General features: G+C 39.3%; 1 protein-coding gene across 3 annotated transcripts in view; it reads left to right on the forward strand.

Moving 5' to 3' along the window:
• The window catches only part of tsnare1 (T-SNARE Domain Containing 1), a 188,596-nt gene that overhangs the window by 46,401 nt on the left and 123,327 nt on the right, over window positions 1-18,868 (forward strand). For all 3 annotated transcript variants that reach the window (XR_011602346.1, XM_070966480.1, XM_070966479.1), the window contains exon 2: window positions 536-657. Coding sequence is in view for 2 of the 3 variants with exons in the window: in XM_070966480.1 (XP_070822581.1) it covers window positions 573-657 (85 nt within the window). In the remaining variant the exon portion in view is untranslated. The remainder of the gene's footprint in view (window positions 1-535; window positions 658-18,868) is intronic.

The following is an 18,868-nucleotide window of genomic DNA, read 5'->3' on the forward strand; positions in this document are numbered from 1 at the left end:
AGCCATTAGAGGCTATACTGTTCATTACATCACAGTCAAAAAGAAAGAACTACATAATGATGATTTTGCTGCTCTTGGAGCCTAGATGTAAGGTTTGAAGGAATACTTATACAATTTGTGGATGGAAGGGAAGTTATCTGCTGGAAGTATTTCCTTGCAAACAAGATAGACAGAGACACCAGGTGCCATACAGATCTGTTGCATGTCAGTAAATAGTCACAGCCAGTAACTCAACCAAATTAGGATTTTCTGGCCCTGGTAACTCACAGAAGTGGCAGCTAGACATTCAAGCTTCAGCTGAATTTAGAAAAACTGAAAAAACTATGGGTGGTCACAGATTCAACAACTAGTAAAAATAGCTTTTATTACCAGCCCTCCTCCAGTAATGCCTCTGTACAAGCCTTACTGTATGTCCACAATAACATCCACTTTCTTCATGTACTGTCAGTATTTCATCATTCATCTGTAGCCTGGCTGATCAAAGTGGAAATAAATTGTGTTTTTTGTTTGATTCTGATTATTGTTCCTTCCCTAGGCGCCTGCATCTGACACGCCACGAATCATCAGGCAGAATGTCGTATGGGTCCATTGACGGAGGCTCTTTTGCCAGTCGCAATCCGTTTGGAGGTCCTACAAGGCAAGGTTACCAGCCAGTAGGTAAGGTCAAACAGTGATGTCTTCATGAGTTCATGAAAATGTTATGCTATGCTGTTCTTTAAAAAAAAAAAAAAAAGTAATAATAAAATAAAAAATATATAGCAAATATATATAGACTTCTCTCTGCCTGTATAAATAGGGCTTGTTTGATGACACTCATTCAATTCAGCCACAAGCCTCATTTCTTAATTTACCCAGTCCACATTGTATTTAGTGATTTCTAACAACAAAGGCAGTGAGATAAAGGTGAATGACATGAACAGAAAGAGTTTCCTTTTCACTCACACACGACAAATATTTTGTGATGTATATAAGAGTAAAAACATCATGATCCTATGTCAAACATAGTGCTAGTTTGTGAAACTCACTATTCTCATGCCGCCTCATCAAGATTGGGTGAAGTCAATGCTTTCTTGTTATTTTGTTGGAAGCGTAAAATGAGATAAGATAATCCAATCTGCAGGGTTATACCAGCAAAGGGGACAGAAAGAAGCATCAGTAAGAGAAGACGTAATATATAATACATAAGTAATCAATATTAAGTAAGTAAAACCAGGCAGTGATTAGTAAGACAAGGCAATGCCTAAGTTGTACATTATTGCACATATGAAGTGTTGATATTGCAAAAGTGAATTTGACACTGTGTGTGGTCTACTGGAGACCCGATCCACCCCAAAGAGGGGAAGAGGGAGTTAAACAACGCCTGGATGAAGCTTGGTTTAAAAAAATGCAACGTAGTACAGATACAGCCACGCCATACATGAGACGAATGTAACACAGACCTATTGATGCAATCAACGATGGACCCATTTGCATGCGTCAGCCATGAAACCAGTCTGCACCGTAGTGCATACACTCAACTCATAAACCAGAGAATTGTAGATTAACATCGGGCTTTGAAAGTTTTTGCATGATGTTCACACATACTCAAACGCTCCCACTCTTTCGTCCGTATGACTTTCTCTTAGAGCACTACGTCACTTTCTGACTTTTTTCCTTTAGAATAAAGCAGCACATTGTTATTTATGTAAACTGTCTACTTATTACTAAAGTCACTAATCAACAACACAGTTGAAATTTAAAAAAAAAAAAAAAAAAAAGTATCCTCCATTGTGCGTCTAAAATATTCAGTTGGATGCAGTACTTAGTAAGTGCGGAGCCAAGGATCAACTTTAAAACTGATATGGTATAACATGCTGACAAACAAATGAATTAACAACTAATTACACATCAGATTTGGACCAGCCTAAGTATTCATTTCTGGCAAATATTGAATCTATTAATTAACTCTAATATTGGCTCTAGTCTGGTCTCCACCAACTGCTGAGGGAAATATCTGGTTCCTCAGCTGATAAATGGTCCACTATGTTCACCGATATTTAAAAAAAATTTTCCCTGATGTGATGATGCTGGGCAGGAGGTGTACAGGGTGTTTATGTGCAGCTGGAAACAAGATTGATGAGAGTGAAAACAAAAGTTCAACAAAAAGTGGATCAATCTCTGTGGGTATGCAACAGTGACAGACACCTTTCACATCGGTCACCTGACCTATTGTTTATATCAAAATATTGATTAGTGCAGCTTTAAAGTTAGAATGACCCTAACAAATAGGCAAATATTGAAAACAGACTTTTTTAACCATAACATTTTGACTTTTTAACCAGAAAAAAAAACATTATTCATGCTTTCGTTGCTGGAGCATATGTTGTAGGAAAACAAATGAAATACGATGAGAAAATATTTTGCAGATACTGTAAGTTCACTATGAACAGTTCACAGATACATTCAATACACGGAACTGTTTGCTGATGTCAGGTGAATATTTAAGATAGATCTTTTTTGTTGTCAAGACTGACAACAGAGTTCAACTAACATAACACGAATGTATCAGTTAAAGAACAAAAACAGTTAGAGGAAGAGGTAAAAACCCATATTGAACTTTTGCAGAAGCTTCAGACCCTCTCCCAAGACTGAATAACAGCAACACTCAAGTGTTTTTCATGCCAGTTGCATGTCAACATTGTGGCTGCATGTCAACATAGTTTGCATAAATTTTTGGCGTCACCCACTTTCCTACTTGTAAGCAGGTCATCAGAGTCAGGTGTTCCAGTCATCACAACACATTTATTATTCATGAAGAAATTAATAATTCAAGCAATCAACACTGCATGTACATGAGTAAAAATACACATAGAAATAGAGTACCTGAAAAAAAGGGGCGCAAATTGTTTGTGTGGCACAAACCACGGGCAGTTTCTGTACATAATGTATATGAATTCCACCCCCGCCCCATTCTATATAATTACATGCAGTATATATATATTAATCATCTGTGCATGTGTGTGTGCACGCTCCTGCACAGAGGTCACAGGTTTTCATAAGGGTTAAGCCATGTGAAAAGCACCTTCGTTGGATTTGATCCTCTCCCTGTTTTCATTAGCCTATATTAGGTAGGAGCAAGACAGAGCCCCTGAGGTGAAACTTGTTCCCAGCCAAACTGTGTGTGTGTGTGTGTGTGTGTGTGTGTGTGTGTGTGTGTGTGTGTGTGTGTGTGTGTGTTTAGGTATATTTGTGTGAGTATGTATGTGTGTTTGAGAGTGAAAGACAGACAGATGGAGAGAGACTCAGTACAGATAGAGCTAGAGATGAATAGATGATGGAGACAATAAACTCATGTTTCAAGATGTGAGCACGTCAAAGAACCCTTTGTACAACTCAAGAATATCCATGTGCACTAATTCACCAAGTGCATTCCATATCATTTCGATGGCTGTCTACTGATGAGAATATTTCATCCCTTTTACAGCCAATTACTGAAAGCAAAAGAATGACAACCACATTTTCATCTGTCTGTACGTACATATAGAACAGACCCTTCAATTAATATTTGGAAAGACTGGCTTACCCTAACCCTTAAGCATGGCTAATGCTTGATAGTAAACACCTGTCTTCTTATAACCAGCAGACACTATCGTTCCATTGGAGTCATGTTTAAGCCATCTAATGGATGTAAACCTAATATTTAGCTGCCTTTTAACTCCGGTTTGGTCTCTACCAAGTCATGAGAAAGATAAGTGGCCCTTTACCTCACTCACTTGCTTACCTCATTCTTGTGGATGGTGACAGACAGGAAATTTACAAGAAAGGAGGCTAAAAAGCCACCAAAGAGTTTGGTGTCAATCTTGCATGGATTGACTCTGCAAATCAGGAATAAGTGCTAAATTATGTTACAAGTAATGAAACAATACTGTTCATTATGTGGCTCTTCTGGCTCAATGCTATACCCTGTTGGTGAAATGTGTAGAGGGAGTTGATTGTACAACATGGAAAAACACACACGCGCACACACACACACACACACACACACACACACACACAAAGACATGCTCGGTGTAAAAGGCATGGCCAATCCTTCGAGATTGCGATCTGCTCTCATTTTGCAGTTTCATGCTGACCAGGATCAGGTTTTGTGCAGAGATATCTGTGATCTTGATCTGTGAGTTATGGCCCACAGCTTTAGTTAGAGGTGTTATCCATTAACTATTCATTAGTTTTAAGTGGCTTTCAAACTGTGGCTCTGAACTTCAGTTGGAAGAGTGCTGGTTGTAAGCTGCAGTGATTTAGCCTCATGGCTGATTATGCTGACAGGGCTGCGTGGACCCTCATAGATAGATTCTGTCAGACATGATGAAGAGATTACTTTCTCTTCGGTGGCAGTACTGCAAACACACTTGGTTCCACCTATCACTGATGTGTCCTTAGCTTCTTTGGTCATTTAGGGCTGACTAACATTGACTACTGACTGTAAAAGCTATGTACTGGCACTCTCACACACAAGGAGAGCTGTAGCACAGCAACAGCACAGGTACCCACACAGGACTCTCTCTAATAAGGACATAAATGGGCTTTTTCCAATGGCCAAACGACAGCCACCCTCCATGTCTTTCCAGCGGGGACTTGGCTCCTAATGGCTAGTTAGCTCTTGGCTGCGATCACTCAGTGTCCTCTGTGTCTCCACAACTCTTCTGGTCAGACACTACATAACCACAGTTCACAGACATTTGCCTACCCATATGTATTGTGCAGACATTTATATATCCCTGAAGATGAATCTTATGGACTTTGGTGACCCTGTGACTTTTTTGAATTGTCACCAGTTTGGTTCAGACATTTATGTTCCCATCATGATGATTTGTAATCACTTTGATGACCTCTTAACTTTTCATCTAACACCATGATCAGGTCAGAATTTCTTTCCAATCCAATGCTTTGTTATATGATTAAATGCTGTATCTACATAACAAATCACATTCTCATCAGCCTCAGCCATACATTGTGTTTAGCATTAGCAAGTTAGCATTGTACTGTGAGCATTTTAGCATGCTAACATTAGTATTTAGCCCCACTGTGATAAAGCAAAGCCCCACAGAGCTGCCAGCACAGTATGATTTACCTGCTGTTTCATTCTTCATCAAATAAAAAAACGTATGCCATCATTAAACAATGCTTAAATCAGATTTTTGTAAATATCTGTTTATTCTGAATCTGATGCAGCAACATGTTTCAAACAAATTGGACAGGAGCAGCTAAAGACTGGGAAAGATGTGGAATGCTCCAAAAACACCTGTTTGGAACATTCCACAGGTTAACAGGTTGATTGTAACAGGTGATGGTGTCATGATTGGGTATGAAAGGAGCATCCTAGAAAGGCTCAATCATTCACAAGCAAGGATGGAGAGAGGTTCACCACTTTGTGAACACATGACTGGATAAAGGATATTAATACATGAGGTCAGGAACATAAAACCTTTGTCAGGAAACATAGGTTGTTTGCAAATGATTTCATTCTGCTTTTATCTTTATTTTACACAGTGTCCCAACTTTTTTGGAATTGGTGTATTTTGAAAGCAAAATTGCCCATTTTTTTCTCCCACTTACTAGCTACTCATACATAATCAGTGTGGCTGTTAACTATGTAAGACTTGATTAACATGTTGATTTTTGTCATTTGTCACTGAAGTAATTGCTGATAGTATGCAGCAGTGTGTTTCAGGCAATCACAACCTGAGTCAATTTATGAAAAAGCTCAAATCACTGAGCAGAAAATTTAGTGCAATCCACCGCTGTTAGTGCTGAGCTTTATGAGGAAGGCCTGAGGTCTTTTTCTCTGTCGAATGTTCTCTGTTTGGCTGGTCAACGCCAAATGAATATGGCCTTATCTGTCTGCTTTGTGCTGCGCATTTATAGCAGTGAATTCCGAATGTATGTTCATACCAATCATGTTTGACACTCGAGGGGAGTAGCTGGCACAAGTTATTATGCTGCGATTCAGATACACAGTGGAGGAGGAAGGGAGGATGTGTCAGAGAAAAAACAAACATCACATTTTTTGTCTTTGGACTCCAGAATACTATACTTGTATGTGTGCCCTGAAATACTCCTTTTCACTCAGTCTGACAGTCAGCTTCTCTCTCCCAGTCTTCTCTATTGTGGGCAGACAGATGGGAGTCTCAGTCACCAGAAAGGGGGTCTTTGATCACAGTGAAGCCTGGGTACATTATGAGGGATAAGAGTGGTGGTGGTTGGGGTTGGGGGGGAGCGGGAGCCTGTCAGATTTGCCGTCTGTTGCTCAGCCTGATCTGAAGGGGAGCTCAGGAAATGATCAAAGCCCAGGTTAAGTCTCTAATAGAGCTGTCTTTTAGGCTAATCTCTCTCCTCCTTCTCCTGGCAAAAGCTCTCACCCTCCACCCTGCACTCTGAGAGGCAGCGTCTTACACGTACTTCCAATTGGCTGTACTTCCAGCACAGCCAGTTGTCTCATTCAGGGTGACAGGGCAACGCAGCTTTAATATCAGCACATATTGACGCACCATATGTTGTTTTTTATAAGGTGTAACGCTCACTATTGTATGTTTACACTAATAGTCACAGTTGTCATATTATGACAGTATTACCATGTGTATATAGAATTTTTGTATGTTCATTGTTTTTTATATATTTCAAGAAAACTTGTTCGAAGTACTTTTTGAGTGCATTTTTTTAAAAATAAACACCCTCACCTTTTCCACTGTGCCTTATACGTATATGTTCCCCTCTTGCCCTAATTTTCATTTGACAGATTAATTTCTAATCACAGTAAGTTATTCTTCTTTTAAATTGACTGTCCCGATACAAAGTTAATTTAACTTTTGTCAGGTAAAGAAAAAGACAAATATTTGTATTATTTTAAATAGTTATTTATCAGTAAGCTAAGAAATTATATGTATGAATCTTTTTACATATTTACATGAGATCAGAGCTACATTTGTACTTAATCTTTCTTGTATAAACACAAAGCCCCAAGTCATTTATTTTCACTTGCACAAAACTGTGAGATTGTTTTATCAAAATACATAACTGTTACTCTGAAACTCAAATCAACTCTGAAACTCAAACTCAGCAAAACTCAACTTTCAAAATTACTGCAGTTGGTCCTCTCAGTTCCCAAAAGCTTACAGAGGGTTGTTAAAAGAAGAGGTAATGACCCTGACCCTGTCCAAAGTTTTCTTGAAAGGTGTTGCTGGCATCAAATTCTAAATGAAGCTGTAATTTTCAAAAACAATTACATTTCTCATTAAATTTCTCAACATTTGATATGTATTTTCAATTACATTTGCAAAAGGGGACCTTCTTAAAATCACCAATGATTTGCAAAAGGAAACGTGTGTATTGCCACTAAACCTATGTTTTAGTGTGTAGCTACCATCATGTGATTTGTGCTGGTGGGCTGATGTGCCATAGTCTGTGTTGGTCTGTTGCTGTTGTCAGAGGAGTTATCTCTATGTCTGAGAAAGCCTTTGAAAAGAATGCACATAACTTTGTTTTTGAAGAAGACATAACAAAAATATAACCCTCAGCCACAGGTCGGGTTTCACCGAGTGGATTCAGTCTGGTCAGGTCTGAAAGGCACACATATGCGCTACGAAATATAGACTACTTCCATCACTTTTCATATTTAGGAACATGACTTGTGCAACATCATGAATGCCTTCAAGGAGAGACAGCCTGAATGTGGACACAATTATTCCTATTTGTACGATTCATTGCATGTTGTCCCTCTTTGACAGCAGGCTTTATGTCCCATCTTTGAGTGTGACCATTAGGAAGAGCTATAAACAATTTTCCCTTAGATGTAATCAGACATCTCTTCATGTGAACTAGCTTGTTTCAAGGGCACCCAGGAGATATGCACTGAAATTGCATATAAATTGCCATTGCTCTTAACGATATATGACCTTTATTTAAATAGGAAGTCACATTGAGATTATAACCTCTCTTACAAGCGAGGCCTAGCCATGGCAGGGTCAAAGAGCTGCATCACTATACAATAATCTTTCTCTGTGTTAGATGGACTGATGGACCTTTTCTTAGAACCTGCTTTTAAAGAGTAAGATGCAGCAATTAAACAGTGCTTGTGTGAAGTAGGAATCCTTGTACCCTTGAATCGAGAGAAAATTCAGCTAAACTCTTCTTCTCCAAAATACCTAAAATTACTAGAATAAAATAATATTAGCCCTGAACCCTGAACCACATTGGCTGTGTGGCTTGAATTCAGCTTGGCTCACGATGTTTTCAGTCAGACACTCAGGTAATTATTAGGAGATGGTATTCGGCATTCACCCCAGGCATAGCGTGGTTCTCCTCAGTGTCTCCCTCACTGTCCTCCACTTCAGCATTCACTCCTGACTCTGGTCCTGCCTCCACTCCTTTGCCTGTTATGGGCTGTTGCTCTGCCATGATCTCTGCCACTGTGTCTCAGAACCACACTAATTCAGTTCCCCTGGAGACCTGTCAGGACCCAGATCTCCTCAGCCTTGCTCTGCCCCAATTTCCTTTCCCTTCTTCAATCATGACCACCTGCATATTTACACTAAATGCCTTTAACTGCTTTCTTGATTCTCTGGTTTGTCTGCATTTGGGCTCACTAGTTTCACAGACAACAGGTGAGGTGCCATTTTATACTGGACACACTGGGTCCAGTTGTTTTGGGTATACTGAAGTAAATGTGTTTCCAATAAACAATGACCTGACCATGCAACCAGCACCATCTTCAACACAAAGACAAGCAGGCAGTCCAACAGCCAAAGCAGGGAGGGTTGTCACCAGCTGGTCAGCAGCTGCGTTTGGGTCAAATGTCTCTGTGGTCACCTTTGACAGATCATCATCAGGCATCAGGGCAGAGAGACGAGTATGTGACAGACAGCCATTAAGATCTGTACTCGGTTTTTGTTAAGCTGAGATGTGAGAATTCCCTCTCACATGCTGCACTGCTCAGCTTGTTGATTTTGGACTAACAATCTGAATTGCTTGTTTCAATTCAATTCAATTCAATTCAATTCAATTCAATTCAATTCCATTCCATTCCATTCAATTCAATTCAATATTCCTTTATTAGTCCCACGAGGGGAAATTTCAGTATACAGCAGCATCAATAAAGTGTATAAAGTATTAGAACTTAGAATTAGAAGTGCAATGCAAATTCAAAACAAGTATACAAGAGTGGGATAAAAGAATAACGTCATCCTAAGAAATTGTAAATAGTATTTACAGATTGTTATGCACTGATTATTGCACATTATTGCATTGTTGCACATGTTATTGCACAGATTGTATACATATCATTGTACTGATTACTTGGAGCAGTTTCTGTTGTACAGTCTAACATGTAGACTCAGTCATAGAGACGACGCTGCCATGCATTTCCCTGCTTGCCTTATTGCATCCATTCTCTCACAGTGGAGTTTGTGTCAAGATGTAATGTGGTTTTTGTGATGTCCTTCGATCCATCAAAGAGAAGCCCCCGAAAATCAGCAGACAGCAACTTTGCTCTTAACTCCCCACCAACTTGAGTAGCTGACTGAGAGAATGACAACCTAAGTTTGTGCAATGCTCTGCATTATCCACGTTTCCTCTTCATGTCAATACACACCTCTGACATTCACTCCTAGCTGCTTCAGTAAAGCAAAATCCTCAGCATAGGAAGACATAGGACATGCATGTTTAGACTTCTGAAAGCTTCTTGACATTCTTCATTCAACTTGCGTTGCCATTTAGCATGCGGGTGACTGGACTTTTCAGCTTGACTAGCTATGTTCCTTAATCTTCTTGTGTTTATCAAATGATGGATGATTGAAATTCTTAGAGCCTGTGTTCAAGTCATGGCACATCTTGGAGCCACTTTTCAGAAAAACGTCTTTTCTTCTTCTCCATTTGATGTTTCTTCGTAGATGATGGAACACCAAAGTAGCTGCCTACTTCACTGGGTCAAATGTACTGACAAGAATCACAAACAAACGAGAAATGTGATGAACAAAAGCAGCTGCTGCCGTCCTCTGTTGATTTTTATGGCAGTTGGCATCCATAAAAACATTTGAATCTGAAATACTCATATTTCACTTGTTTCTTTGGCTCATGTTTTTATATTTTTTAGAATATGCTCACTGGATTTTGGATTTAGCTCCAATGAGAATCCCAATGTTGAAGCACAACCTCCTTTCCCAATAAAACAATTTTGCGTGTTAAAACACATACAACACATAAAACAATGCATGGGAAATAGAAAGAGAAGAGAGGCATACTGTACATCCATACCAGCAATATCCATAACATATCCTACATCAAGTGAAGGATTATGTAAAACAACAACATGCTTCAGGGCAGTTTGTGAAAGACTTTTAAAGCTATTCAGAGAAGAGAGTCCTTCTAAGGGATAAAAGGAGAGAGCAGCTTCACCATGTTGTGAGTGTTGTCTGTTTTGTCTGTGAAATCAAGAATTAGTAAAAAAAATCCAAATTGCATCTGTGCAGAACTGACCGAACAGTCCACAACCCAGGCATATTCAGTTTATACACCGCAAAGAGAAGAGACAAACCTGCCATTTGAGTAAATGGCTTGGAAATTTGTAGCTTTTTTCTTGAAAAATGACGAAAACAATTAGTAAAAGTTGTTGGTTGGACACCATAGGTTATATAAAAGATAATTTATTTCCTCATGAGCACAGTAAAGACCTTCTTGTCATTGTCTTAACATCAGGCATCCCATCCCTCCCACATCTCTCATCACAATTTAAGGAGTCCCACTGGGTTTTCTGCAGCAGACAGCAGAGTGCCGGGTGTTAGATCTGACCCATGGATGTGTCCACATTGTTAGTTCCCTGTGATGAGCTCTCCGGAGACACAGACCTGATCATTAAGCTCAAATGAAGCAAGAGGGTGGACTGAGTGTGACACGCCTGTGATGAGCACTTGCTCCTCCAGCCATGCACTGCTGATGGGCAGTAAGTGGCCAAAGTGGGCCATGTGTGAGACAGCCACGCGTGGATTAATAGACCAACTGAGACACCATTGATTTCAAGTCTAGCCCTCTGTGACCCTGCATCCTTATATGAGAACTTTTGGTGACTTTGACTTCACTATGCCCTCTGCACCTTCTGACTAAAGAGCTCTGGAGCTGTTGATACAACTAGGTTTTGTAGACACAACATTTTTAGATTTTTTGTGAAATTAGCATGTTATCTAGTAGTGAAAGCAAGCCTTTTGACCCTGATGGTTCTATCCTTTTTTAAAAAATATTTTCATTTTTGATATTGAAAAAACAGACAGTATAAATTGCCGGATGTAAAAAAAAAAAAAAAAAAAAAGGTGAATATAAAACCATTTCTAAAGTTTCAAAGAGAATACATGCAAACACCAAACACAAGAAACACTTTTTTTTCTTTTCTTTTTTTTAAATTTGATAATACACAGTAGACACTTTTGTCACCATGCAGTGGTTCAAGTACTCTAAGTCAATTTGCATTTTCACTTTTCTAATAGCTTAGAGGCGGTTCTAGTTTAGGAGAGTCAGCTATCTGCCAGTGAGTGTCTATGAGTTGAGCATTGGACAGTGTTTAAATGCTGCATATGTACATGTGTGATGTGATATTATTATGTAAAGATATGTTCAGCATGGGCGGCACGGTGATCCTCATTAGGTTAATTGGTGACTCTAAATTGCCCCTAGGTGTGAGTGAATGGTTGTCTGTATATGTTGCCCTGCGATTGACTGGCGACCAGTTCAGGGTGTACCCCGCCTCTCACCTGTTGACAGCTGGGATAGGTCCCCCGCAACCCCGAAAAGGGATAGTTGGGTATAGACAATGGATGGATAGATGGATGTTCAGCATGAGGGTCACAATTAGGCATTGACAGACACTGTTCAAATGTGGTTCAATGGCAAATTTCAATTTGATGTTCAAAGCTGTTTAAAATCTAGTCTGAACATATTCTGTCCATTGTGGATCTTACCTGTGCGAACAAAATGCACAGTCAAAGAGAAAATGTCTAGAATCTGATTAACCCATGATAATCACAGCAGGCAAATGCTCAGTAGATTCCGTATATTCATTAATTGTGCAAGGGATGAAGGAACCAATCAAACTATGTCCTCTCATACTTGGGGAGCACACTGACACTTTGCAACCACAAGAGCAGTTGTGTTTGCTGCATGTGATGAGAAACAGTGTTGTCATAATTTTTCCTGTTCCATCCAACTTTCATTCAAGGACTGTTACTGAGGGTGTCAGACACTTTCTAATATAAACCACAGTTTATATGTATTTATTGATTAAGATATAAGATATTGATACAAATGTAAACATGTAACTGGATGAAAGAAATCAGTAATACCAAAATGTGCATGCGAAAATTAGATCATAAAATTGTAATTAAAATTAAATTTGAAGGGTCCTGATCTGCAGCATAATCCATGTTTAAATTGCATTTCAAATTTCTTCATTCTTCATGGTTCTCTGAGCTTCCCCAGAATAAGCATACTCAGAGCTGTCCTCACTGTCAGAGAATACACATACTGCAGAAAAGCAAACAGCTGTTTTGTGTGTGAACACAAAACTGAGAAGAAATAGTTTGAACTCAGCTGCTCTTTTAATCAAAAGCAATGAACCTAAAATAAATCCAAATTGGGTGACGTATGAAGTGCTATGAAGTTCCGCTCTTGCTTTTCCCTGATTGATCTGCTAATCTTAAAGAATTTGTTATATCAAATGCATTTTTATCATTTGCAGTATTCCTCTCATTAAAGTGCTCATAATACTGCAGCTTCATTTGTTTTACAGGAAGCTATAATTGTTGTTGGAAAGGTCATGTTTTGTATCAACTTCTGCACTGAACAGCTTATTGTTTTTAAGAAAGCTTAAGTTGAAATGAAGGATCATTTAAATAATTACAATGACTTGACAGCATCTTGACAATAAGGATGAAGGATTAAACAGAAAGCAAATGTTCTGTCACTGAAAAAAATCTCTCCTTTCGGTGTGTGACTGTCTTAATTGCTTTATTGTTCTATGAACAATAATTTAGACTGCATTTGCATTACGGGGAAATCATGAGAAAAAACTTTTAGCAACAAACTTTTGCTTAAGTAGGAATCACATAACTGATGGCTATTTTTCTAAATATTTAAGTAAGATCAATTTGGTGACTTAATATGCACATCTTTACAAATGTTTCCTCACACTGTTCACAAATGGTCCGTCTCCCACTGAGTCCAGGAGTGAGGCGGCTTTCATCAAAGAAACCAAAATATCTGTCCAAATTGCAGCATTTGAACAGCATGGTGTTCAGTCAGACCAGAACAAAGCCTCTCATGGTAATGTTTTAATACTGCTCTGCATCTCCTGCCCTCTCTGGCTCTGGGCGACCTGGTGGCACACCACCCACAGCAGAACCCTTCTAGACAGCTGCATGTGGGGGTGACGCTGCACAGTGACAGTGCGTGCATGTTTGGGGGGTATGTACACCTCCCCCCAGTGAAGTCAAGGTGAATCTTTTATGAATTCCTGTGGCTTGTTCACTCTCTCCAGGTTTTCAAGCTTGATTCAGTCATATGCTTAAAATAACCCTGTTTGTCCATAACGAAGCTGCTGTGCCACTTTGTGCTGGAGCATCACTGATGTATGAGCTCAGGAGCTTGATGTTCACATCTCACATCTGAGTTTGAGCTCAATATATAGCATGGATCATAACATGTCAAGAGTGTAATAGTCTTCTTGAACCTGTGTTATAGGGCCTTAAATGGAATGTAAAACAACCTAAAAACCTGCTTGTGTTACTTATTTTGCCTCATTAACTCATTATTGAGCTATTGTGTTGATGAAGTTCGTAAGTCAAACATGTTCCTCAAAACCTTTGTGTGGTCTGTTAGCAAAGCAGGACCAGTGCAGTTTGACGGCTTGCAACTGTAAAGAGACTACATATTCTTAGTTAATATCCTCCGTAGTGTTGCTTTCAGTTCATTCACAACAGTGTCTTTTTTTTATCCAGGGAAGGTTGAAATAAGGGCAACTGGACTTGGTTGTGGAAACTCTCATTTGCCTCTCGTTCATCTCGGGATGTCTAAATGAATTGACCGCAGTCGTGTCAATGACTGTGATGACGACCTCGCAGAGGTTAAATGCCTGGGGGGTCCCACCAGTCAGTTAGATCAGAAGAAGCCCCATGGATGAAAGGTGAGATGTTTTTGAGTTTCCACATCCAAGGCCAATTGCAGCTGATTTAGCTCTCCTTGGATAACTATGACCTGGATGATTGGAAATCTTCAGTGTTTTTTTTTTAATGCTACCAAAGTGGCGTGCCAAAGTAAAAAAAAAAAAAAGAAAGAAAGAAAGAAAGAAAGAAAGAAAAAGAAAAACTCAGGTGCTACAAATGGTGTCTGTTCAGTATGGTTTCCCAAATTAACAATAAAAATTCAACAGAGGATTCCTCACTTTCAGTTTGGCCATTTCTTGTGTCCGTGGGGCACTGAGAAATTCAGTTAAAATGACTACACTTTGTTCCCTCGTGGGCAGTTTCAGGCAAACAAGTTTGCAAACACAAACAAATGCAAACAGTTCACACACATAGAAACAGCTGGAATATGATGAAAAAAGGAGTTTGAATGGCAATGTCTTATCTGTAACTGGCACATCAGTGTTAAAAGTATGTATTGATGTGTACACAAGTCCAAACAAGCATCCTCCTATTTGTTTTACACACAGCCGACATACATTTAAAATGCATTAGTGCCTTTTTATACTGTATGGTTTTTAGAGGATGTATATGAAGCAGTGCCAGGAGTGATCTCTGTGTTTTGGCCATAGTATTTAGAGCGAGGTTAATGACGCCGTGCTATCAGCTCTTGTCCTTTTGGCAAGAACTGTAAACCAGAAAATAAAATTTAAATCCTTCCAATAAAAGAGGTGTAAAATGTTATCAGTATTCTCTGATCTACTCCAAATGAGTTTAGCTTTAGACTGGTGTGTGTGTATATCGATCAAATCCTACTGAGAACAAAAATCAAACCTCGTTGGCTCCACCTGCAGTGCCAGCTGTTGGGATCAGGCCAGGTTCTCATTCTCTCAGTCAGCTGCTCAGTGGCTAAATTGCTGATTTTTGGGAAGAGTAAAATCTGTCCCTCCTCACTGAGGAGAGACAGCCACTGACCTCAGGCATAATGAGATGGGAGCCCTTGATTAAGTTCCTCTCTGATTTGAGAGTATAATTGAACATGTTGCAGATAGCACATTTGTGCTATCGACAAGCTACTCTGTGAGGGCATGATGGTAATTCATCCCCAGCGTGTTCAGGACTCTCACTCATTACTGAAATCAAGGCACTTTGTATTGATTATTCAGTGCTTAAAAAAGGAGAAAAAGAAAATCAACCACACTGCCAAACTGATCATCATCCATAATCAGTTCAGTGAGGTTTATCGTTGGCAACTGGGAATATGCAAAGTGAGAGTGTGCCCTACAGCTTTCTTTTTTCTAATTCCACTTCGGACACGCTTGTTTTGACAGCTATGTAGCGTATACAACAAATACTGCAAACTCAAAATCCTGTCAAGGACACGTCAAGCAAACATCATGTTGTTAGTTCAGGCTGTATGACGACTGGAAACAAAATTCCTAGCTTATTTGATGCATCTTAACAAGATATTTGATATTTATTTCATATTTGATTTGATGACGAGAATGCTTTCCTATTGAATATAAAAATTGCTAAATAGCAAAAAAAAAAGAAAAGAAATCATGAATTTAGTTAAGTAAATTAAGTAAGAAGCCTTATTTCCCACAAATCTCAGTAATGTCAAAAACTGCTCATAGACTAATATCTGATCAGTAAGGTATAATTTAAAACATGCAATAAATACAAAACAGTGTAACATAAGATTAATACAAAGAATATAAAAGAGGTCTCACTGTAATGAGACTGACTAAGAAGCTACCATATCCTAACACAGTGGCTCCCATATGAGTGCACGGTGAGGCCATGGGACTCTGTGATAACCATTCATTATTACTGCAATATACAACTTGTGGTAAAACATGAGCCCCGTCTCTGGAGTCTGTGTCAGGAGGAGGAATAATCTGGTGGATGTGTGTGTTTTCCCCACGCAAATTTTCTCCCCACCAAGCTCTGCCAAGACTGGCCAGCTCTGTAGAGTCTGGAACTTAACAGTTGTAGGATTATAAGGAAAACAAAACGGACTCTCTCTCTCTCTCTCTCTCTCTCTATCTATCTCTCTCTCTCTCTCTCTGTCTCTCTCTCTCTCTCTCTCTCTCTCTCTCTCTCTCTCTCTCTCTCTCACACACACACACACACACACATACACACACACACACACACACACACACACACACACACACACACACACACACACACACACACACTTTTCCATCTCTCTCTTTGTCAATAACTGTTTCATGAGTGATACAGTTGTTTGTCACGTTTTATGGGTACAATATTTGAAAATGACTGTCCTAAAATATTATAGCTGCTTAGTCAGCCTGAGGAGATCTCTGCAGATTAGAAACAAGTCTAAATGGAGTAATGGGGATGAGAGAATAACATCTATCCTGAAAATCCTTTACAGATTTCCATTGGACAAGACAAAGTGTTATTAGCCATGCAAGGACTTGTTGTCAAATCCAGGTATTTTTATCATTGCAAGCAGCAGGGCTCCAAAGTGCACGTGTAAAGTTCCCCAGCATTATTGACTTTGATGAAACCCTAATTTTTCACGTAGACCCATCAGCAAGACTGTCCTAATCATTAGCAAGTGCCCTGAAATGACATATGTCAAGTGACAGAGCCCTCTATTGTAATTAGAAAAACACAAATTAAACACATGATCATAATTGGTCACAAATCTTAACCATGTGGTTATTACTGTAATTATGACAGCACCTCACCAAACCTTAACCATAGTGCTGGCACAGATAAATGATGTCGCCTTGCTGATAGAGGTGTCAGATCAGAAAATGCTTACATAGATGGAATAGACAATTTACATGCTGTTTGACTTGTTACACCAACAGGCTGACAGTTGTGGTTTTAATTGAAATATCTCAACCATTGGATATGATAGCATGTTGGTATTAGCATTTGGCTCATAGTCCCATAATGAGCTGCTGAAGAGTCCTAGCCTTGTTAATATTTCAGCATATATTTTATGCTAATTTATAATATAATATTCATAAGTATTTCCAAAATTCCTCTTCAGGGATATAATATAGGACAAAATCAAAGTTCTGACCATATCAGGCACACTGCTCCAACCACAGAGAGACTAAATTTGAGTGATTTTGTGAAGGCACTGCATATCAGTACAGCTTTGAAGTGGCATGCTGATATGAGCATGTTAAAGTGTCGACATGTTAATGTGAGAGAAAAGTTTCAAGTGTGAAAAGATAAAACGCTGCTGAAATGATCCAAACCATTTACCAAACACTGGTTGTGAAATAACCCTCTATGGATCTGTCAGCCTTCCAGGGAAAGCAGCGTCAGTGGAGTTTGTGAAAATGAGCATGAAATCGTAAGTGCAGATTATGTGTTGTGGGCTCTAACGTGAAAATGACTGTATGTTACTCCCTGGTGAAAGGATTGTGTGACAACAACATGAACGGGGCCCACAGTTTTCACCCATTTGTCAAACGAATGTATGCAAAAACAGAAGGTCTTTGGCTAATGTTGAATTTAAAGTCATCGTATTAATGCATGTAAATGCTTTAGATTTAGGTGGCCCAAATGACACAATGAGAGAATGTCCTTGGTAAACTAATGTATTTCCAGCCTATAACATCCTAAATCTTGTGAAACAAGCTCGACAGCTGTCAAGATACATTGTCCATAGATATTCCACAGACTGCTTGCAATGGGTTTTTGTGGTTTATACTTTGGTTCATGTTATTTACTTCTGTGGGAAGAATCAGGAAGTATTGTGCCACTGCAAGAGATCACAGTAACCGGAGCTGTGGATGTGCCTATGCACAGTGGTAGTTTTATTTTGTATTTGTTCCTCCCTTAAATGAATTTTTCTGTTGGTTGGCCTCAGCAACCCAATGGGCTCAACATCTGTAGGGGTAGTTGCACGCCTATTTAAATATGAGGCATATCTGGTGCTTTGCTCCCTTTACCAGCTCCCGTTGGGGAATATTTACTAAGGATTTGCTGCCCTTCTAAAGGAGCAAAGCTCAAGTTGTGTTTGTCCTTATTTACAAAAGGACTGCACCAAGGTTTTAGGCAGGTAAAAGGAAAGAAAAGCAGCTCTGCTGAAAATTGCACGTTTGATCTCATGAAATATCTCCTGCTTAGAGGTGCAAAGAGGAAGGAATGGTAGCATATATAAATAGCCTGATTTATCACTGCAGCAGATCTAAAGGCAGGTGTAAAGTTTTAAAGGATATATACAGATGGAGAAAGTCTCTAACAGAAAGAGACAGAGACAAACACAAATGAAAATAGTGCATAAAGCCACTTCAGCAGAGCTCTCAGTTCAGCACCGCAATGCAAGACAAAGGAGCAAAGACAATATTGAAAGATCAGCTGCAGAAAATCTGTCTTTTTTTTCTTTTTTGATGAGTCAAAGCAATGCTGCATCAGGTCTTACTGTATTTGTCTGCACTTTATGCAAATTAGGTCTGAACTGCAGCTCATTTGCATGTGTAGTCTCAGTAAATTTTCCATTAAATTTATAAATTGCAGTGATTCAAAATTTTTGACAAGCTCAGAAATCTTCCCCTTGAGTCAAGGCACTGTGTTGAATTCAGCAGGCTGGGCAACTCCAGTCTTTCACATAGCCAGGGAGAAGGAGTGGAGGCCCACCTGCTCCTTCCAAGCCAGTTTGATACTGGTTA

The sequence above is a fragment of the Chaetodon trifascialis genome, chromosome 7 (assembly GCF_039877785.1).
Source record: "Chaetodon trifascialis isolate fChaTrf1 chromosome 7, fChaTrf1.hap1, whole genome shotgun sequence".
Lineage (NCBI taxonomy): Eukaryota > Metazoa > Chordata > Actinopteri > Chaetodontiformes > Chaetodontidae > Chaetodon > Chaetodon trifascialis.